The sequence below is a fragment of the Pseudophryne corroboree genome, chromosome 8, assembly GCF_028390025.1.
Source record: "Pseudophryne corroboree isolate aPseCor3 chromosome 8, aPseCor3.hap2, whole genome shotgun sequence".
Taxonomy (NCBI): Eukaryota; Metazoa; Chordata; class Amphibia; order Anura; family Myobatrachidae; genus Pseudophryne; species Pseudophryne corroboree.
This window is the reverse complement of record NC_086451.1, coordinates 341,577,309-341,604,610: the sequence shown is the minus strand read 5'-3', so window position 1 is coordinate 341,604,610 and position 27,302 is coordinate 341,577,309. Positions and strand designations below refer to the sequence as shown.

At 46.5% G+C, this 27,302-nt stretch overlaps 1 protein-coding gene across 12 annotated transcripts in view; it reads right to left on the bottom strand.

The window, feature by feature from the left end:
- Nucleotides 1-27,302, bottom strand: part of MAP7D3 (MAP7 domain containing 3) — a 221,366-nt gene that overhangs the window by 141,340 nt on the left and 52,724 nt on the right. For all 12 annotated transcript variants that reach the window (XM_063937439.1, XM_063937437.1, XM_063937438.1 and 9 more), the window contains exons 2-4: nucleotides 6,221-6,319; nucleotides 6,061-6,141; nucleotides 5,675-5,838 (exon numbers count right to left, since the gene is read on the bottom strand). In XM_063937439.1, the coding sequence (XP_063793509.1) occupies nucleotides 5,675-5,838; nucleotides 6,061-6,141; nucleotides 6,221-6,319 (344 nt within the window). The remainder of the gene's footprint in view (nucleotides 1-5,674; nucleotides 5,839-6,060; nucleotides 6,142-6,220; nucleotides 6,320-27,302) is intronic.

Here is a 27,302-nt window from a genome sequence, read left to right as displayed (position 1 = left end):
TCTCTAACTTCCTAGAGGATGCTGGGACTCCGTAAGGACCATGGGGATTATACCAAAGCTCCCAAACGGGCAGGAGAGTGTGGATGACTCTGCAGCACCGATTGAGCAAACAGGAGGTCCTCCTCAGCCAGGGTATCAAACTTATAGAACTTTGCAAAGGTGTTTGACCCCGACCAAGTAGCAGCTCGGCACAGCTGTAGTGCCGAGACCCCTCGGGCAGCCGCCCAAGACGAGCCCACCTTCCTAGTGGAATGGGCCTTAACCGATTTTGGGAACGGCAATCCTGCCGTAGAATGCGCCTGCTGAATCGTGTTACAGATCCAGCGAGCAATAGTCTGCTTTGAAGCAGGGCCGCCAACCTTGTTGGCTGCATACAGGACAAACAGTGCTTCTGTTTTTCTGATCCTAGCCGTTCTGGCCACGTAAATCTTCAAAGCCCTGACCACATCAAGGGACTCGGAATCCTCCAAGACATGTGTAGCCACAGGCACGACAATAGGTTGGTTCATATGAAAGGATGAGACCACCTTAGGTAGGAATTGAGGACGGGTCCGCAATTCCGCTCTATCCATATGGAAAACCAGATAGGGGCTTTTATGTGATAAAGCTGCTAATTCCGAAACTCACCTAGCCAAAGCCAAGGCTAACAACATGACCACCTTCCAAGTGAGATATTTCAACTCCACTGTTTTAAGTGGTTCAAACCAATGTGACTTAAGAAAACTTAACACCACGTTAAGGTCCCAAGGCGCCACCGGAGGTACAAAAGGAGGCTGAATATGCAGTACTCCCTTCACAAAAGTCTGTACTTCAGGCAGAGAGGCCAATTCCTTTTGAAAGAAAATGGATAAGGCCGAAATCTGAACTTTAATGGAGCCTAATTTTAGGCCCAAATTCACTCCAGTTTGTAGGAAGTGAAGAAAACGGCCTAGATGGAATTCTTCCGTAGGAGCATTCCTGGCCTCACACCAAGAAACATATTTTCTCCATATTCGGTGATAATGTTTAGATGTCACGTCCTTCCTAGCCTTTATTAGCGTAGGAATGACCTCATCCGGAATACCTTTTTCCGCTAGGATCCGGCGTTCAACCGCCATGCCGCCAAACGCAGCCACGGTAAGTCTTGGAACAGACAGGGACCCTGTTGCAACAGGTCCTGTCTTAGAGGAAGAGGCCACGGATCTTCTGTGAGCATTTCCTGCAGATCCGGATACCAGGTCCTTCGTGGCCAATCTGGAACAATGAGTATTGTTCTCACTCCTCTTTTTCTTACTATTCTCAACACCTTGGGTATGAGAGGAAGAGGAGGAAATACATAGACCGACTGGAACACCCACGGTGTCACTAGGGCGTCCACAGCTACCGCCTGAGGGTCTCTTGACCTGGCGCAATACCTTTGCAGCTTTTTGTTGAGACGGGACGCCATCATGTCTATTTGGGGCAGTCCCCACCGACTTGCAATCTGTGCGAAGACTTCCTGATGAAGTCCCCACTCTCCCGGATGCAGGTCGTGTCTGCGGTGGAAGTCTGCTTCCCAGTTGTCCACTCCCGGAATGAACACTGCTGACAGTGCGCTTACATGATTCTCCGCCCAGCGAACAATTCTGGTTGCTTCCGCCATCGCCACTCTGCTCCTTGTGCCGCCTTGGCGGTTTACATGAGCCACTGCGGTGACGTTGTCTGACTGGATCAGAACTGGTCGGTCGCGAAGTAAGGTCTCCGCTTGACGTAGGGCGCTGTATATGGCCCTTAGTTCCAGGATGTTGATGTGAAGACAAGTCTCTTGACTTGACCAAAGGCCTTGGAAATTTCTTCCCTGTATGACTGCTCCCCAACCTCGGAGGCTCGCGTCCGTGGTCACCAGGATCCAATCCTGAATGCCGAACTTGCGGCCCTCTAGAAGGTGAGCACTCTGCAGCCACCACAGGAGAGATACCCTGGCCCTGGGGGACAGGGTGATCTGCTGATGCATGCGCAGATGTGACCCGGACCATTTGTCCAATAGGTCCCATTGCATGGAACCTGCCGAAGGGAATGGCTACGTATGTTGCCACCATTTTTCCCAGGACTTGAGTGCAATGATGTACTGACACTTGTTTTGGCTTCAACAGGTTCTTGACTAGTCATGAGTTCCTGCGCCTTTTCTATCGAAGAAAAACCCTTTTCTGGTCTGTGTCCAGAATCATGCCCAAGAAGGGCAGGCGAGTCGTAGGATTCAGCTGCGACTTTGGAATATTGAGAATCCAGCCGTGTCGCTGTAACACCTTCAGTGAAAGGGATACGCTGTTCTGCAACTTCTCCCGTGATCTCGCTTTTATGAGATCGTCCAAGTACGGGATAATTGTGACACCCTGCTTGCGCAGGAGCACCATCATTTCCGCCATTACCTTGGTGAAAATTCTCGGGGCCGTGGAAAGCCCAAACGGCAACGTCTGAAATTGGTAATGACAATCCTGTACCGCAAATCTCAGGTACGCCTGATGAGGATATATGGGAACATGCAGGTATGCATCCTTTATGTCCAGAGATACCATAAAATCCCCCCCTTCCAGGCTGGCGATGACCGCTCTGAGCGATTCCATCTTGAACTTGAACCGTTTTAAGTAAAGGTTCAGGGATTTTAAATTCAAAATGGATCTGACCGAACCGTCCGGTTTCGGGACCACAAACAGAGTTGAGTAGTACCCCTTCCCTCTCTGAAGCAGGGGAACCTCGGCCACCACTTGTTGAAGACACAATTTGTGAATCGCATGTAACACTATATCTCCCTCTCCAGGGGAGAAGTTGGTAGCGCCGATTTGAAAAACCGGCGAGGAGGCACCTCTTCGAATTCCAGCTTGTATCCCTGGGAAACAATTTCTATTGCCCAGGGATCCACCTGTGAGTGAACCCAGATGTGGCTGAAAAGTCGAAAACGTGCCCCCACTGGAGCGGACTCCCTCAGGGGAGCCCCAGCGTCATGCGGTGGATTTTGCAGAGGCCGGGGAGGACTTCGGTTCCTGGGAACTAGCTGTGTTGTGCAGCTTTTTTTCTCTGCCCTTACCCCTGGCAAGAAAGGACGATCCAGGTACTCTTTTGCTTTTATTTGAACGAAAGGACTGCATTTGATAATGAGGCGCTTTCTTAGATTGTGAGGGAATATAAGGCAAAAAATTCGATTTACCTACCGTAGCTGTGGAGACGAGGTCCGAGAGGCCCTCTCCAAACAATTCCTCACCCTTGTACGGCAAAAACTCCATATGCCTCTTTGAGTCGGCATCACCCGTCCACTGTCGGGTCCATAAGACTCGCCTAGCAGAAACAGACATAGCGTTTATTCTGGAACCCAGTAAACTAAGGTCTCTTTAAGCATCCCTCATATATAAGACAGCATCTTTTATATGCCCTAGGGTCATTAAAATGGTATCCTTATCAAGGGTCTCAATATCCGCTGATAAGGAATCTGTCCATGCTGCTACAGCACTACAAACCCAGGCCGACGCAATTGCCGGTCTGAGTAACGTACCAGAATGTGTGTAAATGGACTTCAAGGTAACCTCCTGCTTGCGGTCAGCAGGATCCTTGAGGGTAGCCGTATCTTGGGATGGGAGCGCTATCTTTTTTGATAAGCATGTCAAAGCTTTGTCTACCCTAGGGGAGGATTCCCACCGTATTCTGTCCTGTGACGGGAAAGGATACGCTATTAGAATCCTTTTGGGAATCTGCAGTTTTTTGTCTGGAGTTTCCCACGCTTTTTCGCATAATTCGTTCAGCTCATGTGAAGAGGGAAAGGTGATCTCAGGTTTCTTTCCCTTATACATGTGTACCCTCGTGTCAGGGACAGGGGGTTCCTCAGTGATATGCAAAACATCTTTAATTGCGATAATCATATATCGAATACATTTAGCCACCCTTGGCTGCAATTTTGCATCATCGTAGTCAACACTGGAGTCTGAATCCGTGTCGGTATCTGTGTCAACTATTTGGGATAGTGGGCGCTTCTGAGACCCCGAAGGTCCCGGCGACATTGGGACAGACCTGGGTTGACTCCCTGACTGTACCCTAGCTTCAGCTTTGTCTAATCTTTTGTGCAATAAATTAACATTAGCACTTAAAACATTCCACATATCCATCCAGTCAGGTGTCGGCGCTGTCGACGGAGACCTAACATTCATACACTCCCTCCTCCTCCTTAGGTGAGCCTTCAACCTCAGACATGTCGACACACGCGTACCGACACACCACACACACACACAGGGAAGCTCTTTTCTGAAGACAGGTTCCCCACCAGGCCCTTTGGAGAGACACAGAGAGAGTATGCCAGCACACACCCCAGCGCTATATGACCCAGGAAAAAACACAATGTTTACCCAGTAGCGCTTTTGTAGCATGTATATGCGCCAATTATGTGCCCCCCATCCCCCCCTCTACTTTAAAACCCTCTTTCACCATGTGTCAAGCAGGGGAGAGTCCGGGGAGCTTCCTCTCAGCGGTGCTGTGGAGAAATATGGCGCTGGTGAGTGCTGAGGGAGAAGCCCCGCCCCCTCGGCGGCGGGCTTCTGTCCCGCTCAAATTTCTTAATAACATGCCGGGGGCTCTTTTTATACATGTACAGTGCCAGCTGTACATGTATATATGTGTATTTGCCACAAGAGGTTTTTATTGCTGCCCAGGGCGCCCCCCCCTGCACCCTTACAGTGACCGATGTGTGTGAGGTGAATGGGAGCAATGGCGCACAGCTTCACTGCTGTGCGTTACCTCTATGAAGATCAAGGTGTCTTCTGCCGCCTCTGAAGTCTTTTCCTCACATACTCACCCGGCTTCTATCTTTTGGCTCTGCGAGGAGGACGGCGGCGCGGCTCTGAGATGGACGGCGAGGGTGAGACCTGCGCACCGATCCCTCTGGAGCTAATGGTGTCCAGTAGCCTAAGAAACAGAGCCCTGAAACTCAGAGAAGTGGGTCTGTTTCTCTCTCCTCAGTCCCTCGATGCAGGGAGCCTGTTGCAAGCAGGCTCCCTGAAAATAAAAAACCTAACTAAAATACTTTCTTTTACAGGAAACTCAGGAGAGCTCCCTGAAAGCACCCAGTCTCCACTGGGCACAGTATCAAACTGAGGTCTGGAGGAGGGGCATAGAGGGAGGAGCCAGTGCACACCCAGATCCAAAGTCTTTCTTAAAGTGCCCATGTCTCCTGCGGAGCCAGTCTATCCCCATGGTCCTTACGGAGTCCCAGCATCCTCTAGCACGTTAGAGTAACAACAAATATAACTACGGAAATATTGCTGCTGGATTCAAAATCAAGACTGTCTCATGTAAGGGGGAACGTGCAGCAAAAGAGATTAGTCTGTGCTGTGTCTGATCTTTAATTAAGTACTTGGAAAACAATTTGCAACATATAACCTTCTGCACATGTAGATACACAATATGTGAACGACGTCTTTTCCATATATATCACATTGGCTGCGCTGCACAACGAAACGTTATGTTGGTCACAAGATCCATTCCAAACGACATCAAGAGAGGGTGTATTTAAATGGCTTTTCTGGCCAGACATACTGTGTGGTTGACAAGTGTGTATGCTTACCAAAATTATTCCATTGATGCGTCATTCTATTGTGTACCCCACATTAGTTCTAGCACTCCTTAAAAACAGTATTACTACATTTTAGATGTTTAATATTACAAACATAAAAACCTTTTCTTCCAGCAGCTTTTGCTTTCTCTTCTCTTCTGCAGCCGTTCTCTTCTGCTCATCTTTTTGTTTCTGCTCTTCCAGCTTCTTCTGTTTTTCCTCCATTTGTTTCTCATACTGGAGTTTTGCCTTCTTCTCTTTTTCGATTAATTCTCTGTCTCTGGCAGCTGCATTGCATAATAAAAGACTGACTGTATCATATGATAGATGTCACAGATGAAGAAGTTATTTAGAATGAGATGTAGATCACTTAAATAGTAATCATTTAACACTGATGCACTGAAGGAAGAAAGAGCTGGCAAGGTAAGGACTTTGGGGCACGTGATTTTTTACTATGCTATAAAAGTTACAAATTATTTAGTAGATGGTAACAAAGACTTAAAGCTTACCATTTAGCTTCTCTTTCTCTTCTCTGCGTTCCCGTGCTAATCTTTGCCGCTCATCGGTTCTTAAAGCTGAGCCATCAATTACTATAAAAAGACAGGCATGACAGATTAATGCAGCATTGTGTTACACCTTATACAATGTTTTATAGGAGATAAAGATTACCTGGCTTAGTTGTCTTTGTACTGACTGAGGAATGGACAGGAACAGGACTAGAGCCAGTTTGGCTTCTTCGCTCATCAGCCAGCGCTTGTGCTGCGGCCACTGTTCAAAATACCAAGAACATATGTAATAAAATATTATTTATAAAAGGCACAGTTCAGCTAACAACCTCTCTAGGTAATTACTGTGTCCCCTAAAACAGTACAAATTTATGTACACTACTCTTTATTGCTCATCTTCCAGTGGGGTGTGGATCACCGGGTCAACCAGAATTAGGCTCATAGTCAATAGGTCGACATGTAAAAAGGTCGACATGTAAAAAGGTCGACACTTGGAAAGGTAGAAACCGAAAAGATAGACTTTTTTTTTTTTTATTGGGGGGGAGGGGAGAGGGGGGGGGTCATTTTCTAAGTTAAGCCGCATGTGACACCAATTAGTGTACCACTTCGCTATCCTGTAAGTCACTGTTTTTTTGTTTTGCTTATATATATGTACTCTGTATGCTGCGGCTCTTTTGTGGTGCCATATAAAGGATGATGATAATGATGATGATGATGATAACAACAACAACAACACTCCCAATCATAGTCCACATTGATGGTAAATGATGAAGCAGCTGAAAAAAAATGAAAAACACAAAAAAACTATTTTCGAGCTTTAGCACGGTTGAGTTTTTACATGTCGACCTTTTGTACCCGTCGACCAAATTGGTCAACCTATTGACCTACCATCTGAAACCATTCCAGTGTACATTGGTTTTTAATACGTTTAAGTTACATAATAGAAGCAGAAAGAACAATAAAGCTAGTAATCATACTACACTAATCAGAGGCTAGCAATACATTATTTTCTAACACAGGAGCTATGTAGGAAATATATGAAGCGAAGGACGAAGTTGGCCTACTTAGATAAGTTTTACTGCATAAATTACTAAAATAAAGAGAATAAATGGGGTTTTGGGATCTCCATATGGTACTGCAATTACTGCCTTTCTCATGGTCCCCTAACCACTGCACTCAAATAAAGTTCTATACTATACGATATATACAATACTAGATGCTGTTCCCAGTGCTGCCTGTGTTTTCTCTCTCTTTGGGGTCAATTCTATTCAGTGACAGTTAAATAGCGCCGGGAGTTAGCTCCCGTCGCTATTCAATTCAACTCAAGTTAAGTCGGCGAAGGCCCGTTCTCGCTGACTTAACAGGTTGAATTGTCGGGAGAACGGGCATTCTCCGACTTAACTCCCCGGCGCGATGCTGATTCCCGACAGAATTAGCCTTGCGGCAGCACTTTTGTCGGGTTTCTTCTCTCATCCCCCGGGGGTGAGAAAAGAATTCCCGACAATTGGTGTCACTTGGCGCTGTATTGAATAGCGACGGGAGCTAACTCCCGGCGCTATTCAACTGTCGCTGAATAGAACTGACCCCTTTATCTCTTTCCTCCTATGTCTATTCAACACTCTCCCCTCATCTGTCTACTTCTCTTATCAGTACTTTATTGTATTATGTAGATCAATGAAAGGCAATGTATGGTACTAAATGAGAAGAAATAACAATTTCAAACAATGTGTAATGGTTTCCATTAAGTACAACTGCTGGGTAAACTAAATGTATAAAAATAGGTGATGTATACTGTTGCCCATATTTTAAGAGATTTTCTAAAAATTTGATTTGTTTCCTTAACAATTACAATTTTACGTACATCCTGGGTGGCATGAAGCCACAGTGGTTAGTGTTGTTGGTATGCAGCACAGCACAGGTTCAAAGGATTAGAATCTGATTAGGACCCCCATCTGCAAAGCCTTTGTACGCCCTCCCCATGCTAGCATAGGACCACACCAGGCACCCTGGCTTCTTCCAACAGTTCAAAAACAAAGTACTGGCAGTTGACTTGGCTTCTTATGTGACTGGCTGTTTTATATGTAGGTTTGTAGGTCTATGGTAGGGAATTACATTAACTTCAGTGGGGCAGAGACAACTATAGAACAGGAAATCCTTAGTACAGGAACAATATTATTTTCAATAGAGCATATTTTGCACCATTATCTGTTGTTTTTTTTAAATAAATAAAGTCCTTACTGAACAGCATATATTTATAGCAACTCCAGAGATATTTATTTATGGAATAAAGACGGATCTATAATAGTTTTTAAAGGGAATGTGGCCTGAAAGCAGAAGAGTTTTAATACAATCCATTCAACTATCGCTTTGTCACCATTCCTCAAGCACCTTAGATTCGTTCAGAAAATGGTAGACCCGGCTCCAGTCTCAGTGATAATTGTAAGGCTAGGGATACAGTGAACGGACGCCTATCAGACTACGGCGGAGGGATCATTAGAGAGCTCTTTAATTGTCCACTATTACAGCAGGTAAATTAGCTTTCAGAGTCAGATCATGAATCCGAAGTAATCAGTATAAATAGAACCTTATTAAAAGCTTAATTCATTTGAATTAAAAAGACAAATAGGCTATAGCCAACAGTCTGCAAAGTAATCCTAAAAAGATGTAACTAAAGGAAAATAGCAATAGACTCTACTGACACCACATCCCATCACCCTGAGGCAGTAACAAGAGGCTTAGTGAGGATGTACTCTTATGAAGTGCTGTGTTATTGGGATTTAGAAGACTGAATCAGAACTTTTGTATTACGGATAGCTATTTTCTATGGTTAGCTACTAATAATTTAGCAGTTCTTTCTTTTCCATTACAAATTCTATATAAAGGCAGTTGTATCAGAATGACATCAGAATAAGTGAATCTTTATGTCGCTGGTACAAGTCTCAGAAACCGTGCAAACAAAAAGACCATTTAGTAAAAGCAAACAAACGACAAGAGTCCACCCAGTCAGCAAAATATCTACAAAGACCTCCTTATATATAGACATTCCCATCTGCAGGCCAATAACAAGGTCACACTATATAATGTCTTAAAGAAGCATTTCCACAAATCCTAGAATGTACCTTATTTTCATATAACCATTTATTCACAATTATTGTTGTAAACATTTGTATAAATAGACAGTGCAGGGAGTCTCACGAAGCACAGATAATAGATAGCTCTAAAATATAATATATAAACACTCACAATGCATTTAATTCAGTTCTATACCAACAGAAACTAATAAAATGTACAGTAGTGGCCAAAATTGTGGAAACCTTTTGGAAAATGTGCATTTTTTAAGTTTAACACCTTCCAGCACTAATATTTTAGCATTTTACCAAAAAGCATACATCATTACAACAGAAATTAATTTAGAACAAAATACAACAAACTTTATAAATACAATTTTACATTTTGAACACAGTTATACGCACTGAACTGTGGGAAAGCACATTTCTTATGCTGGGCACACACCTACAGATATATCTGCAGATCAATTGATCTTCAGATATATCTATCTATGGTCGGATCGGGCAGTGTGCTGTGCATACACAATGCCTGATCCGTCAGGGACTGACGTCATGAACTGGGCGGGCATTTACACACGCCCACCCAGTTCAGCTATCGATGGATGCTGCAGCTTGTGTACGGGTGGTCGGCTGACCGTCCGTACACACACCGACGTGCCAATATATCGAACGATATATTGGCCGTCGGCTGTGCAGCAGGGCCGACGCAATATGTCTGTGAATGGAGTTCACAGACATATCGCTCGTACACATTGGCCGACAGAACCGCAATATATCGGCCGTTCAAGAGAGGGGCCAATATATCGGCCAGTGTGTACGCACCTTTAGTTAAGCACAATATTCATTAGTACTTTGTTGGGAAGCCTTTTGCTGCAATTACATACCGCCCAACATTGGTGGCCAGTGCGTCAGGACCTTTGGTGTGCCAAAAGCTTGCCCAAGTCAAAAAAGGAGTGGAGCCTAGGGATAAGGGGGCGGAGCCTCATGTCACTCCCGTTTCCGGCACTGTGGGGGGTGCCCAGCACTCAAGCTCTCTGCACTGAGTACAAATGCTGCGGGCATCTGCTCTGCATAGTTTGTGCTCCCCCCAACTGCCCCGTCCTCATCGCTGCGGGACACTGATGTATTTGCTGCTATTTAAAGTGCCATTGATCACACAAATTTGTCGCAAACCTTTTGCTGTCATACATCCCCACAGCATAACACTAACTGGATGCTTCACAGTAGATGTTACGCACTCAGGTAGCAAATCTTCTCCACTTCTGCGGACAAATTCATTCCATCACTACCAAGTATGGATAATCTGGTTTCATCTCCTCCAGATGACACTGTTTCATTGTTCTTCCGATTCATTAATATGCTTTTTAGCCCATTCAAATCTTTTCTATCTTTGAGAGATAAAAGTGACCTTTTCCTTGGAATTCTGGTGTTTAAAATAAAATATTGAAGTCTGCATCGAGCAGTCCTGGCACTGGTGTTTACACCACATTCACGTAAATCATTTTGATTTGCCTCAGATGATTTTCTTCTATCACTCAAGTACAGTTTTTTATTCTTCTATCACAGCATGGTGTTGCGGATCTTTTCCTACCTTAACCAGTTTGGTTTTGAATGGACAGTCTGTTGATACTTATTCCACAGTTTCCAAGTTGCTCCTTTGGTTATGTTGCTATCTACTATACTTATAATTTCATTGTGTTACCTTCTTCACGTAAAGTAATTATTTTGCATCTCTTTCTAGGTGACCGGTCAACTCTCTTTACTTTGCGTGTCATTCTATATAGGTTACACAGCTTACTGCAGGAAATGAAAGTTAAAAAAAACTCATAAAAAGCAGCGACCAACTTAGCGATAATCAAGCAACTGATACCCCTTTCACATCATACTGAAAACCCGGTACCGACACGGCATATTACCGTGTCGAAACGGGTCCGTGTGCGATGTGAAAGGTCCAATTGTGAATTAGCGGGTCGCCTGACCCGGTAATTCAACCCGGTAAAAAAAGAAGGGTTTTACCCGGGTTGATTACCGGGTCAGGTGCGGTGTGAATGGGAGCCGTGTCGATGCGACACGGTTCCCATTCACAGCATAGGGAGAGGCGGCGCAGGAGATGAGCTCATCTCCCAGCGCCGCCTCCACCCCCGCCCCTGCTGCTCCCTCCGCTGCTATGGCAACCGACCCGGTATATTGCCAGGTCGGAAAGCCAGCAGCGGAGCGCAAATGCCGGATCCCACCCGGTAAGTACACGTTTGTCTTACCGGGTAGGATCCGGCATTTGCGGTGTGAATGCGGTATAAGTTGTTTTACTGTCAATTCTGGTAGCAACAAATGTGAGCTTACTCATGCCAACACCTTATTGGATCTATTTTGTGGCATCGCAACACCTGATTGGCTCTCAGAACAAATACACCTATTGGTCACCTATTTGACTATAACTTTTTATGTAATTAAGATAATTCATTGCGGTGAACTGCTTTATATTGTGCATAAAATTATCTTTCCAGTGATATACACCTTCATATGATTTTCTTTAGAAATAATGTAGTTATATGCAATTAAGCCCTAAAAAATAAGAATTTACTCACCGGTAATTCTATTTCTCGTAGTCCGTAGTGGATGCTGGGACTCCGTAAGGACCATGGGGAATAGCGGCTCCGCAGGAGACTGGGCACAACTAAAAGAAAGCTTTTGGTCTAACTGGTGTGCACTGGCTCCTCCCCCTATGACCCTCCTCCAGACCTCAGTTAGGATACTGTGCCCGGAAGAGCTGACACAATAAGGAAGGATTTTGAATCCCGGGTAAGACTCATACCAGCCACACCAATCACACCGTATAACTCTTGATACAATACCCAGTTAACAGTATGAACAATAACTGAGCCCCTCAACAGATGGCTCAACAATAACCCTTTAGTTAAACAATAACTATATACAAGTATTGCAGACAATCCGCACTTGGGATGGGCGCCCAGCATCCACTACGGACTACGAGAAAATAAGAATTTACTTACCGATAATTCTATTTCTCGGAGTCCGTAGTGGATGCTGGGGTTCCTGAAAGGACCATGGGGAATAGCGGCTCCGCAGGAGACAGGGCACAAAAAGTAAAGCTTTCCGATCAGGTGGTGTGCACTGGCTCCTCCCCCTATGACCCTCCTCCAGACTCCAGTTAGGTACTGTGCCCGGACGAGCGTACACAATAAGGGAGGAATTTTGAATCCCGGGTAAGACTCATACCAGCCACACCAATCACACTGTACAACCTGTGATCTGAACCCAGGTAACAGTATGATAACAGCGGAGCCTCTGAAAAGATGGCTCACAACAACAATAACCCGATTTAGTTAGCAATAACTATGTACAAGTATTGCAGATAATCCGCACTTGGGATGGGCGCCCAGCATCCACTACGGACTCCGAGAAATAGAATTATCGGTAAGTAAATTCTTATTTTCTCTATCGTCCTTGTGGATGCTGGGGTTCCTGAAAGGACCATGGGGATTATACCAAAGCTCCCAAACGGGCGGGAGAGTGCGGATGACTCTGCAGCACCGAATGAGAGAACTCCAGGTCCTCTTTTGCCAGGGTATCAAACTTGTAGAATTTTACAAACGTGTTCTCCCCCGACCACGTAGCTGCTCGGCAAAGTTGTAATGCCGAGACCCCTCGGGCAGCCGCCCAAGATGAGCCCACCTTCCTTGTGGAATGGGCCTTAACAGATTTAGACTGTGGCAGGCCTGCCACAGAATGTGCAAGTTGAATTGTGCTACCAATCCCACGAGCAATCGACTGCTTAGAAGCAGAAGCACCCAGCATTGTTGGGTGCATACAGGATAAACAGCAAGTCAGATTTCCTGACTCCAGCCAACCTGGAAACTAAATTTTCAGGGCCCTGATAACATCCAGCAACTTGGAGTCCTCCAAGTCCCTAGTAGCCGCAGGTACCACAATAAGCTGGTTCAGGTGAAACGCTGACACCACCTTAAGGAGAAACTGGGGACGAGTCCGCAGCTTTGCTCTGTCCGAATGGACAATCAGATATGGCTTTGTGAGATAAAGCCGCCAATTCTGACACTCGCCTGGCCGAGGCCAGGACCAACAGCATGGTCATTTTCCATGTGAGATATATCAAATCCACATATTTGAGTTGTTTAAACCAATGTGATTTTTTAGGAATCCCAAAACTACGTTGAGATCGCCCAGTGCCACTGGAGACATCAAAGGGGCTGTATATGCAGTACTCCCTTAACAACTTCTGGACTTCAGGAACTGAAGCCAATTTCTTTCTGGAAGAAAATCAACAGGCCGAAATTTGAACCTTAATGGACCCAATTTGAGACCCATAGACACTCCTGTTTGCAGGAAATGTAGAAATTAACCTAGTTGAAATTCTTCCGTGGAGCCTTCCTGGACTCACACCCTGGCACATATTTTCACCTAAGTGGTGATAATGTTGTGCGGTCACCTCCTTCCTGGCTCTGACCAGGGTAGGGATGACCTCTTCCGGAATGCCTCTTTCCCTTAGGATCCGGCGTTCACCCGCCTTGGCGTCAACGCAGCTGCGGTAAGTCCCGGAACAGACACGGTTCTTGCCGAATCAAGACCCTTCTTAGTATCTCTTGAAGTTCCGGGAACCAAGTCCTTCTTGGCCAAACCGGAGCCACGAGTATAGTTCTTACTCCTCTCCTTCCTATCATTTTCAATACATTGGGTATGAAAAGCAGAGGATGGAACACATACACCGACTGGTACACCGACGGTGTTACCAGAGCGTCCCAGCTATTGCCTGAGTGTCTCTTGACCTGGCGCTTCAGGTGGGACGCCATCATAACCACCTTTGGTCTTTCCCAACGGTTTACAATCATGTGGAAACTTCCAGATTAAGTTTCCACTTTTCCGGGTGGAATTCATTTATGCTGAGGAAATCTTCCCAGTTGCCCACTCCCGGAATGAACACTGCTGACAGTGTTATCACATGATTTTCCGCCCAGCGAAGAATCCTTGCTGTCATTGCCCTCCTGCTTCTTGTGTCGCCCCGTCTGATAACGTGGGCGACCGCCATGATGATGTCCTACTGGATCAGCACCGGTTGACTTTGAAGCAGGAGTCTTCCTAGGCTCAGAGCATTGTAAATTGCCCTTAGCTCCAGTATATTCATGTGGAGAGAAGTCTCCAGACTTGACCACACTTCCTTGGAAATTTTTTCCCTGTGTGACTACTCCCCAGCCTCTCAGGCTGGTATCCGTGGTCCCCAGAACACAGTCCTGAATGCTGAGTGTGCTGCCCTCTAAAAGATGAGCACTCTGCAGCCCCCACAGAAGAGACACCCTTGTCCTTGGAGACAGGATTATCCGCTGATGCATCTGAAAATGCGATCCGGACCATTCGTCCAGCAAATCCCCTGAGATCTGCCGAATGGAATCGCTTCGTAAGAAGCCACCATTTTTCCCAGGACTCCTGTGCATTGATGCACTGATACTTGGCCTGGTTTTAGGAGGTTTCTGACTAGGTCGAATAACTCCTTGGCTTTTTCCTCCCGGAGGAACACCTTTTTCTGGACTATGCCCAGAATCATTCCTAGGAACAGCAGACGTATCGTCGGAAAACAGCTGCGATTCTTGGAATATTTAGAATCCAGTCGTGCTGTCGTAGAACTACTTTAGATAGTGCTCTTCCGACCTCCAACTGTTCTCTGGAACTTGCCCTTTTCAGGATATCGTCCAAGTAAGGGATAATTTAGATGCCTTTTTTCTTTGAAGAAACATCTTTTCGGCCATTACCTTGGTAAAAGGCCCGGGGTGCCGTGGATAATTCAAACGGCATCGTCTGAAACGGATATTGACAGTTCTGTACCACGAACCAGAGGTACCCTTGTTGAGAAGGGCAAATTTGGACATGGAGGTAATCCTTGATGTCCAGGGACACCATATAGTCCCCTTTTTTCCGGTTCGCTATCACTGCTCTGAGTGACTCCATCTCGATTTGAACCTTTTATGTAAGTGTTCAAAGATTTCAGCTTAGACTATGTCTCACCAAGCCGTCTGGCTTCAGTACCACAATATAGTGTGGAAAAATAATACCCTTTTCCTTGTTGTAGGAGAGGTACTTTGATTATCACCTGCTGGATATACAGCTTGTGAATTGTTTCCAATGCTGCCTCCCTGTCGGAGGGAGCCGTTGGTAAAGCAGACTTCAGAAACCTGCGAGGAGAAGATGTCTCGACTCTCCAATCTGTACCCCTGGGATAATACTTGTACTATCTAGGGGTCAACCTGCGAGTGATCCCACTGCGCGCTGAGACTCTTGAGACTACCCCCCCACCTTGAGTCCGCTTGCACGGCCCCAGCGTCATGCTGAGGACTTGGCAGACGCGGTGGAGGGCTTCTTTTCCTGGGAAGGGGCTGCCTGCTGCAGTCTACTTCCCTTACCTCTATGTCTGGGCAGATATGACTGGCCTTTTGCCTGCATGCCCTCATGGGAAAGGAAGGATTGAGGCTGAAAAGACGGTGTCTTTTTCAGCTGAGATGTAACTTGGGGTAAAAAGGTTGGATTTCCCAGCTGTTGCCGTGGTCCCCAGGTCCGATGGACCGACCCCAACTAACTCCTTCCCTTTATACGGCAATACTTCCATGTGCCGTATGGTATCTGTATCACCTGACCACTGTCGTGTCCATGACATCTTCTGGGTGATATGGACAAGTACTTATCTTGATGCCAGAGAGCAAATATCCCTCTGTGCATCTCACGTACATATATATAGAATGCATCCTATTAAATGCTCTATATGAATAAAATATTTTCAGTCAGGGAATCCGACCAAGCCAACCCAGCACTGCATCTCCAGGCTGATGGCGATCGCTGGTCGCAGTATAACCACCGTATGTGTGTATATACTTTTTAGGATATCTTTCCAGCTTCCTATCAGCTGGCTCCTTGAGGGCGGCCGTATCTGGAGACGGTAACGCCTCTTGATAAGCGTGTGAGCGCCTTATCACCCTAAGGGGTGTTTCCCAACGCGCCCTAATTTCTGGCGGGAAAGGGTATAACGCCAATATTTGCTATCGGGGTAACCCCACGCATCATCACACACTTCATTTTATTTTATCTGATTCAGGAAAAACTACAGGTAGTTTTTTCACTCCCACATAATACCCTTTTTTGTGGTACTTGTAGTATCAGAAATATGCAACACCTCCTTCATTGCCCTTAACGTGTGGCCCTAATGAGAAATACGTTTGTTTATTCACCGTCGACACTGGATTCAGTGTCCGTGTCTGTGTCGACCGACTGAGGTAAATGGGCGTTTTTAACGCCCCTGACGGTGTTTCTGAGACGCCTGGACCGGTACTAATAGTTTGTCGGCCGTCTCACGTCGTCAACCGACCTTGCAGCGTGTTGACATTCTCACGTAATTCCCTAAATAAGCCATCCATTCCGGTGTCGACTCCCTAGAGAGTGACATCACCATTACAGGCAATTTCTCCGCCTCCTCACCAACATCGTCCTCATACATGTCGACACACACGTACCGACACACAGCACACACACCGGGAATGCTCTGACAGAGGACAGGACCCACACTAGCCCTTTGGGGAGACAGAGGGAGAGTTTGCCAGCACACACCAAAACGCTATAATTATATAGGGACAACCTTATATAAGTGTTTTCCCTTATAGCATCTTTATATATATCTCAATATCGCCAAAATCAGTGCCCCCCCTCTCTGTTTTAACCCTGTTTCTGTAGTGCAGTGCAGGGGAGAGCCTGGGAGCCTTCTCTCCAGGCTTTCTGTGAGAGAAAATGGCGCTGTGTGCTGAGGAGATAGGCCCCGCCCCTTTTTCGGCGGGCTCGTCTCCCGCTATTTAGTGAATCTTGGCAGGGGTTAAATATCTCCATATAGCCTCTGGGGGCTATATGTGAGGTATTTTTCGCCAAAAAAGGTTTTCATTTGCCTCCCAGGGCGCCCCCCTCCCAGCGCCCTGCACCCTCAGTGACTGCCGTGTGAAGTGTGCTGAGAGGAAAATGGCGCACAGCTGCAGTGCTGTGCGCTACCTTTAGAAGACTGCAGGAGTCTTCAGCCGCCGATTCTGGACCTCTTCTTACTTCAGCATCTGCAAGGGGGCCGGCGGCGCGGCTCCGGTGACCATCCAGGCTGTACCTGTGATCGTCCCTCTGGAGCTGATGTCCAGTAGCCAAGAAGCCAATCCATCCTGCACGCAGGTGAGTTCACTCCTTCTCCCCTAAGTCCCTCGTTGCAGTGATCCTGTTGCCAGCAGGACTCACTGTAAAATAAAAAACCTAAGCTAAACTTTCTCTAAGCAGCTCTTTAGGAGAGCCACCTAGATTGCACCCTTCTCGGCCGGGCACAAAAATCTAACTGGAGTCTGGAGGAGGGTCATAGGGGGAGGAGCCAGTGCACACCACCTGATCGGAAAGCTTTACTTTTTGTGCCCTGTCTCCTGCGGAGCCGCTATTCCCCATGGTCCTTTCAGGAACCCCAGCATCCACAAGGACGATAGAGAAATAGAATTACCGGTGAGTAAATTCTTATTTTCTCTGACGTCCTAAGTGGATGCTGGGACTCCGTAAGGACCATGGGGATTATACCAAAGCTCCCAAACGGGCGGGAGAGTGCGGATGACTCTGCAGCACCGAATGGGCAAACTCTAGGTCATCCTCAGCCAGGGTGTCAAACTTGTAGAATTTAGCAAATGTGTTTGACCCCGACCAAGTAGCTGCTCGGCAAAGTTGTAAAGCCGAGACCCCTCGGGCAGCCGCCCAAGAAGAGCCCACCTTCCTCGTGGAATGGGCTTTCACTGATTTAGGATGCGGCAGTCAAGCCGCAGAATGTGCAAGCTGAATCGTACTACAGATCCAGCGAGCAATAGTCTACTTTGAAGCAGGTGCACCCAACTTGTTGGGCGCATGCAGGATAAACAGCGAGTCAGTCTTTCTGACGCCAGCTGTCCTGCAAACATAAATTTTCAGGGCCCTGACTACGTCCAACAACTTGGAAGCCTCCAAGTCATTAGTAGCCGCAGGCACCACAATAGGTTGGTTCAAATGAAAGGCTGATACCACCTTAGGGAGAAACTGGGGACGAGTCCTCAATTCTGCCCTATCCATATGAAAAATCAGACAAGGGCTTTTACATGACAAAGCCGCCAATTCTGATACACGCCTGGCCGAAGCCAAGGCCAACAACATGACCACTTTCCACGTGAGATATTTCAATTCCACGGTTTTAAGTGGCTCAAACCAATGTGACTTTAGGAAATCCAACACCACGTTGAGATCCCAAGGTGCCACTGGAGGCACAAAAGGGGGCTGAATATGCAGCACTCCCTTAACAAAAGTCTGAACTTCAGGCAGTGAAGCCAGTTCTCTCTGGAAGAAAATCGATAGAGCCGAAATCTGGACCTTAATGGAACCCAATTTTAGGCCCATAGTCACCCCTGACTGTAGGAAGTGCAGGAAACGGCCCAGCTGAAATTCTTCCGTAGGGGCCTTCCTGGCCTCACACCACGCAACATATTTTCGCCAAATGCGGTGATAATGGTTCGCGGTCACTTCTTTCCTAGCTTTAATCAGCATAGGAATGACTTCCTCCGGAATGCCCTTTTCCTTCAGGATCCGGCGTTCAACCTCCATGCCGTCAAACGTAGCCGCGGTAAGTCTTGGAACAGACAGGGCTCCTGCTGCAGCAGGTCCTGTCTGAGCGGCAGAGGCCATGGGTCCTCTGACATCATTTCTTGAAGTTCCGGGTACCAAGCTCTTCTTGGCCAATCCGGAACAATGAGTATAGTTCTTACTCCTCTTCTCCTTATTATCCTCAGTACCTTTGGTATGAGAGGAAGAGGAGGGAACACATAAACCGACCGGTACACCCACGGTGTCACTAGAGCGTCCACAGCTATCGCCTGAGGGTCTCTTGACCTGGCGCAATATCTTTCTAGCTTTTTGTGTAGGCGGGACGCCATCATGTCCACCTGTGGCCTTTCCCAACGGTTTACAATCAGTTGGAAGACTTCTGGATGAAGTCCCCACTCTCCCGGGTGGAGGTCGTGCCTGCTGAGGAAGTCTGCTTCCCAGTTGTCCACTCCCGGAATGAACACTGCTGACAGTGCCAACACGTGATTTTCCGCCCATCGGAGAATCCTTGTGGCTTCTGCCATCGCCGTCCTGCTTCTTGTGCCGCCCTGTCGGTTTACATGGGCGACTGCCGTGATGTTGTCTGACTGGATCAGTACCGGCTGGTTTTGAAGCAGGGGTTTTGCCTGACTTGGGGCATTGAAAATGGCCCTCAGTTCCAGAATATTTATGTGTAGGGAAGTCTCCTGACTTGACCATAGTCCTTGGAAGTTTCTTCCCTGTGTGACTGCCCCCCAGCCTCGAAGGCTGGCATCCGTGGTCACCAGGACCCAGTCCTGTATGCCGAATCTGCGGCCCTCTTGAAGATGAGCACTTTGCAGCCACCACAGCAGAGACACCCTGGTCCTTGGAGACAGGGTTATCAGCCTATCTGAAGATGCGATCCGGACCACTTGTCCAACAGGTCCCACTGAAAGGTTCTTGCATGGAACCTGCCGAATGGAATTGCTTCGTAAGAAGCTACCATTTTTCCCAGGACTCGCGTGCAGTGATGCACCGACACCCGTTTTGGTTTTAGGAGGCCTCTGACTAGAGATGACAGCTCCTTGGCCTTCTCCTCCGGGAGAAACACTTTTTTCTGTTCTGTGTCCAGAACCATCCTCAGGAACAGTAGACGTGTCGTAGGGACCAGCTGTGACTTTGGAATATTTAGAATCCAGCCGTGCTGTTGTAGCACCTCCCGAGATAGTGCTACCCCGACCAACAACTGCTCCCTGGACCTCGCCTTTATCAGGAGATCGTCCAAGTACGGGATAATTAAAACTCCCTTTTTTCGAAGGAGTATCATCATTTCGGCCATTACCTTGGTAAATACCCTCGGAGCCGTGGATAGACCAAACGGCAACGTCTGGAATTGGTAATGACAATCCTGTACCACAAATCTGAGGTACTCCTGGTGAGGATGGTAAATAGGGACATGCAGGTAAGCATCCTTGATGTCCAGTGATACCATGTAATCCCCCTCGTCCAGGCTTGCAATAACCGCCCTGAGCGATTCCATCTTGAACTTGAATTTTTTTTATATATGTGTTCAAGGATTTCAAATTTAAAATGGGTCTCACTGAACCGTCCGGTTTCGGTACCACAAACATTGTGGAATAGTAACCCCGTCCTTGTTGAAGTAGGGGCACCTTGACTATCACCTGCTGGGAATACAGCTTGTGAATTGCCTCTAGCACTGTCTCCCTGCCTGAGGGAGTTGTTGGCAAGGCAGATTTGAGGAAACGGCGGGTGGGAGACGTCTCGAATTCCAGCTTGTACCCCTGAGATACTACTTGAAGGATCCAGGGATCCACCCTTGAGCGAGCCCACTGATTGCTGAAGTTTTTGAGACGGGCCCCCACCGTACCTGGCTCCGCCTGTGGAGCCCCAGCGTTGGAGGAAGCGGGGGAGGACTTTTGCTCCTGGGAACTGGCTGTATGCTGCAGCTTTTTCCCTCTACCTCTGGGCAGAAAGGACGCGCCTTTAACCCGCTTGCCCTTATCGGGCCGAAAGGACTGTACCTGATAATACGGTGCTTTCTTTGGCTGTGAGGGAACATGGGGTAAAAATGCAGACTTCCCAGCTGTTGCTGTGGAAACGAGGTCCGAGAGACCATCCCCGAACAATTCCTCACCCTTATAAGGCAAAACTTCCATGTGCCTTTTAGAATCTGCATCACCTGTCCACTGCAGAGTCCATAACCCTCTCCTGGCAGAAATGGACATTGCACTTATTTTAGATGCCAGTCGGCAAATATCCCTCTGTGCATCTCTCATGTATAAGACTGCGTCTTTAATATGCTCTACGGTTAGCAATATAGTGTCCCTGTCTAGGGTATCAATAATTTTCCGACAGGGAATCTGACCACGCAGCTGCAGCACTGCACATCCATGCTGAAGCAATAGCTGGTCTCAGTATAATACCTGTGTGTGTATATACAGACTTCAGGATAGCCTCCTGCTTTCTATCAGCAGGCTCCTTTAGGGCGGCCGTATCCGGAGACGGTAGTGCCACCTTCTTTGACAAGCGTGTGAGCGCTTTATCCACCCTAGGGGATGTTTCCCAACGTGACCTATCCTCTGGCGGGAAACGGTACGTCATTAGTAACCTTTTAGAAATTACCAGTTTCTTATCGGGGGAAGCCCACGCTTCTTCACACACTTCATTTAATTCCTCAGATGGAGGAAAAACTACTGGTAGTCTTTTCTCTCCAAACATAATACCCTTTTTTGTGGTACCTGGGGTAACATCAGAAATGTGCAACACATTTTTCATTGCCTCAATCATGTAACGTGTGGCCCTATTGGAAGTTACATTAGTCTCATCGTCGTCGACACTGGAGTCAGTATCCGTGTCGACATCTGTGTCTGCCATCTGAGGTAGCGGGCGTTTTAGAGCCCCTGATGGCTTTTGAGACGCCTGGGCAGGCACACTGCACACACACAGGGAATGCTCTGACAGAGGACAGGACCCCACAAAGCCCTTTGGGGAGACAGAGAGAGAGTATGCCAGCACACACCAGAGCGCTATATAACACAGGGATTAACACTATAACTGAGTGTTTTCCCTTATAGCTGCTTATATATATATATATATATATATATATATATATATATATATATATATATATATATATATATATATATATATTGCTGCGCCTAAATTTAGTGCCCCCCCTCTCTTTTTTACCCTTTTGTAGCTTGAAACTGCAGGGGAGAGCCAGGGAGCGATCCTTCCAGCGGAGCTGTGAGGGAAAAATGGCGCCAGTGTGCTGAGGGAGATAGCCCCGCCCCTTTATCGGCGGACTTTCTCCCGCTTTTTTATGGATTCTGGCAGGGGTATTTTTCACATATATAGCCTCTGGGACTATATATTATGATTTTTTTGCCAGCCAAGGTATTAATATTGCTGCTCAGGGCGCCCCCCCCCCCCCCCCCAGCGCCCTGCACCCATCAGTGACCGGAGTGTGAGGTGTGCATGAGGAGCAATGGCGCACAGCTGCAGTGCTGTGCGCTACCTTGTTGAAGACCGAAGTCTTCTGCCGCCGATTTTCCGGACCATCTTCATGCTTCTGGCTCTGTAAGGGGGGCGGCGGCGCGGCTCCGGGACCGGACGATCGAGGTCGGGTCCTGTGTTCGATCCCTCTGGAGCTAATGGTGTCCAGTAGCCTAAGAAGCCCAAGCTAGCTGCAAGCAGGTAGGTTCGCTTCTTCTCCCCTTAGTCCCTCGTAGCAGTGAGTCTGTTGCCAGCAGATCTCACTGAAAATAAAAAACCTAAAATATACTTTCTTTTCTAGGAGCTCAGGAGAGCCCCTAGTGTGCATCCAGCTCAGCCGGGCACAAGATTCTAACGGAGGTCTGGAGGAGGGTCATAGGGGGAGGAGCCAGTGCACACCAGTTAGACCAAAAGCTTTCTTTTAGTTGTGCCCAGTCTCCTGCGGAGCCGCTATTCCCCATGGTCCTTACGGAGTCCCAGCATCCACTTAGGACGTCAGAGAAATAGACATTTTCCAAAAGGTTTCCACAATTTTGGCCACTACTGTAGAGCATGTATTTTTCCAGCAGTGTTTCAGCTCTTATATACACACACATTGCGGTTATACATTCATCACATAGAGACCACAGCAACAATCAATGTACAACTGATTGATTCACATATAAGGGAGGATTTCAATTGTTTTGAGAGTGCCCAAATGTAATGGGCGCCCACTGGAGCAATTAAATTGTCCGCCCCCCATAGGGAGAGAATGCAGCGTGTGTGTGCACAGAAGTACAGTACCCGTCTCAAGTACTTCTTTAGGTTCCAAAAATGCAGACTTTTCACACATTTTAGCTTGCACCTTGGAAGGATCAAACTGATGATGAATCAATATCCTTTAAATCCAATCTAGCAATTTATTATAACATAACCAAAAAAACTAAGTATAAACAGACAGGCTTTACTGCATGGTGTGATATGCACATTGTACACAGTAGTGTAATTACATTGCTTGCATTTTGGACTGTGTTGTACCTCCATTTTGTAGCGGACATTCTACAGATAATCTCTACTCAATTGCATCAAGCAATGACACCTGCTCTGTATAACCAGGCTCTTCATGATACAGTAGCTCAGATGTTCATTAATAAAAAATAGCCAGTTCAAACAGACTTTAATCAGCACCCGTGCTGCCTGGATGTCACAAGTTTTGGATATGTAACTGAAAAGTTATTAGAACTATGGGGCAAGTCAATAGTTCTACCACATGGCTACCACTAGATGGCACTGAATGGAGCAATTCAATTGTTGCCCTGTTCGGGCGCGAATAGCAGTGGGGTGACACTTTTTCAGCTTGCAGCCTCCTTAGGTGTGATAAATCGAAGAGTTTGGGTATCCAAAGCAGTACTTTAGATAGGTTTAGCTGCACACAGTGGCTAAACCTGATACTTCTGGCCACACATTCACACCAGACGAGGGGAGAAACAGAATTGCGCCAATGGGTGCCCACAAAACCAAAGAATTACCCCCAATAGGGTTTCTTTATATATTTGAATATTTATTAGTTTCTATGGTGCTATTTGTAATTATTGGAAGTAATATGCATGTTGTGTAATTAATGAACTGTAGTTTAGTTTTTATTTATTGATATATTTTAATAAAATTGCTACAGTAACAAGCCTTGGTGATTTTTTTTTTGTGTTAATACAATCGCAGACATCTATTACTTTTAACTTTTTGATGTTGACAAAATTGTGCCAGAGCAAGTCCCGATAATTTTTCCCAAAAATAACGATTTTAGGAAAGAAAAAAAAAAAGAAAAAAAACAATCAGACTTATTTATTATTTATTACCAGTTATTTATATAGCGCACACATATTCCGCAGCGCTGTACAGAGAATATTTGGCCATTCACATCAGTCCCTGCCCCAGTAGAGCTTACAATCTATATTCCCTACCACATGTACATGCACACACATACACGCTAGGGTTAATTTTGTAGGGAGCCAATTAACCTACCAGTATATTTTTGGATTGTGGGAGGAAACCGGAGTACCCGGAGGAAACCCACGCAAGTACGGGGAGAATATACAAACTCCACACAGTTAGGGCCGTGGTGGGAATAGAACCCATGACCTCAGTGCTGTGAGGCAGTAATGCTAACCATTACACCATCCGTACTGCCCCAGACTTGCTCTGGGAGTGTGAGAAAAAGCAGTGATTTCTATAGAAATCACCGGCGGCTCATTTTCTCTACTTCAATTGAATAGGAATAACCCGTGCCACAGGGTTTAAAAAAAAAAAAAAAATTGAGAACGTACTTGAATGTGCCCCCTAAAGTCAGTTTTTTTTTAAAAGAGCACTTGCTATCTGGGTCTTGGGATTTAATCCTTGGAAAATTCATATTTATGGATCTGCTTCAAGGAGTTGTTTTTAGTACTTTTTTTTCAGGTACACAGGAAAAGTGTTTATAGTGCAATCATTTTCACCAATAATTTGTGCCTGGAAATGTGAAGTCTGAGCACACGGACAGATGAGAAAGTGCGAAACCAAGCAAATGAATGAATAGCATCTTTATGCTGCAAAGCCTCACTCCTTCCTAGATGTTACCATTACATAATATATAAATGTGGTTGGGTTCATGACTGAGAGCCGCTATCTTTAATTCTCTGTAGACCTTATACTCAATGGGCCATGATTTGTTTCTACTAGCTACTGTGCAATCAAACAGTAGAAAGGGAGGAAAGGACATTTCACCATGGCAACTTGTATCGTCAGTATAATAAGGTTCCCCAAGGTCAGCAGAAAGAACATTATACTCAAAGTGGAGCTTACAAGACTGATAAATGTCTATTATATGCAGCTAGACATTTTCAGATTAGAACTATTCTTTGACATAACGGTGTAACATGTAAGGGGAAAGAGGCCTAGTAGGACCAACCACTCGCTCAGTAGGGTACTGGGATAGAAGTTACTGTACGATTTCTGCTGTACCTGCTTGACCTGCTATTATTAGTGATTTATCACATTTGTACGATTGCTACTTTAGCTGTGAATACAGCCAACCTACCAGATCAGTTGACAATAGGGAGAACAGACAGAAAATTGCATCCACATACAACTTACAGATAAGCAAATTCTAAAACTGATTTTGAAAACATTCTTAATTATCGGAGTAACCCTCGCTTACATCGCGCAGTGTGTACCCAGGACTGATGCACATCAAACCAAGCGTCCGTCGGTAGCGTCCTTTGTTATGTTAATGAAAGATGGAACATGGTAGTTCCGTCCTTCGTAAACATCGCCCCAGTGTGTTTGGGCGTTCTGGGCTGATGGAGATCCGTTCATATGTTGGAACGAATCTTCGTCGCTCCAGTGTGTACCCAGCCTTATAGACAAGCCCCACAGTGTGACACACAAAACACGCAGAAGGTACCCATCAACAGTATGGGAGATATCCCACCAAGTCTTTCTCCGGAATGATTGGTTCCAACTCAAATGAATATTACACTGAACACACAAGATGGTAAGTAATAAAAAGTAAACCAAACAAAACAACTGTTTTAGATGTATGACTAACTTCTCCATACGTTTGAACCAAGGAACAAAACTTAATAGCAAAAGGTTTCCGTTGTGCAAGAGAGAGAGATCTACAAAACTGTTAGGAGGGTGATTAACATACACCCACATTACCCATCATGTTGCCAGCAGTGTATAATACATTTAACCCAGGGGTGGCCAAACAGTCGATCGCGATCGACTGGTCGATCGCGGACATGCGACCAGTCGATCGCGACCCGCTGCCCATCCACCCGAAGCCGCGCCTCTCCTGCCTTTCGTCCTGCCCCTCAGTCTGGTCTCCGGCAGTGACGGCGGAGTGTATAGCTCAAATCAGGTTCGTTAGCCAATCAGAGCTTGCGAACCGGCGCCTGATTTGAGCCATACACGCTGCCATCACCGCCGGAGACCAGACTGAGGGGCAGTGTGGGCACATGACACTGTGGGGGCATATCTGTATCTGGCACTGTGGGGGCATATCTGGAACTGCGGCCACATGGCACTGTGGGGGTATATCTGTAATCTGGCACTGTGGGGGCATATCTGGCACTGTGAGGGCATATCTGGCACTGTGAGGGCATATCTGGCACTATGGGGGCATATCTGGCACTATGGGGGCATATCTGGCACTATGGGGGCATATCTGGCACTCCGGGCACATGGCACTGTGGGGGCATATCTGTAATCTGGCACTGTGGGGGCATATCTAGCTGTGTGGGCACATGGCACTGTGGGGGCATATCTGTATCTGGCACTGTGGGGGCATATGTGTATCTAGCACTGTGGGGGCATATGTGTTTGAGGTTTTTACCTGTGGGGGCCAATGTGTTATTTCGTGCGAGACAGTCATTACACTCTGTGCAGCAAGGCTACGTCCCTTTTTTTTGTTATACCACGCCCACTTTTGTTATGCCACACCCACTTTTTCTGCGGCAGGCGCGCTATTATTCCTCCTAGGTAGATCACAAAAGCTTTTTCGCTTTCAAAGTAGATCGCAGACTCCAAAAGTCTGGCCGCCCCTGATTTAACCAGTACATGCATGTAGCACACAGGACAGAAAGTCCAGCATATGCCATTTTAAACAGAAAAGTGATGCCACCTCCTCCTGCAGCAGAACAGGGTACATTTATACTGAAACAGCAATTGTCATCAGTGGGTGCGGACATTCTGAATAGTGTCATGACAAGGTGACATCCACAAATGTGTATGGATTAAACTCCTGGCTTTCCAAGCTGTAATAACTTGTACCAAGTGACCCAGCAATGCCGTACCCTTAGCTCCCTAGATCTGTTCTGTTTGCCAGGGTCTGTTTTCTACTCACCATGGTGACCTGTCAACTGGAGTTTATCAAGCCCTTCCCAGTATACAAAATAAATCAGTAAATGCAAGTATGTAGTTAAATCTCCCACGTCACAGACTCCTCTGATCAGTGCACCTACCAGGGCCAGTGCAAGGTCTCTCTGCACCCTAGGCAAAGCTTCAACCTGGTGCCCCCTAACCTGCAACCCT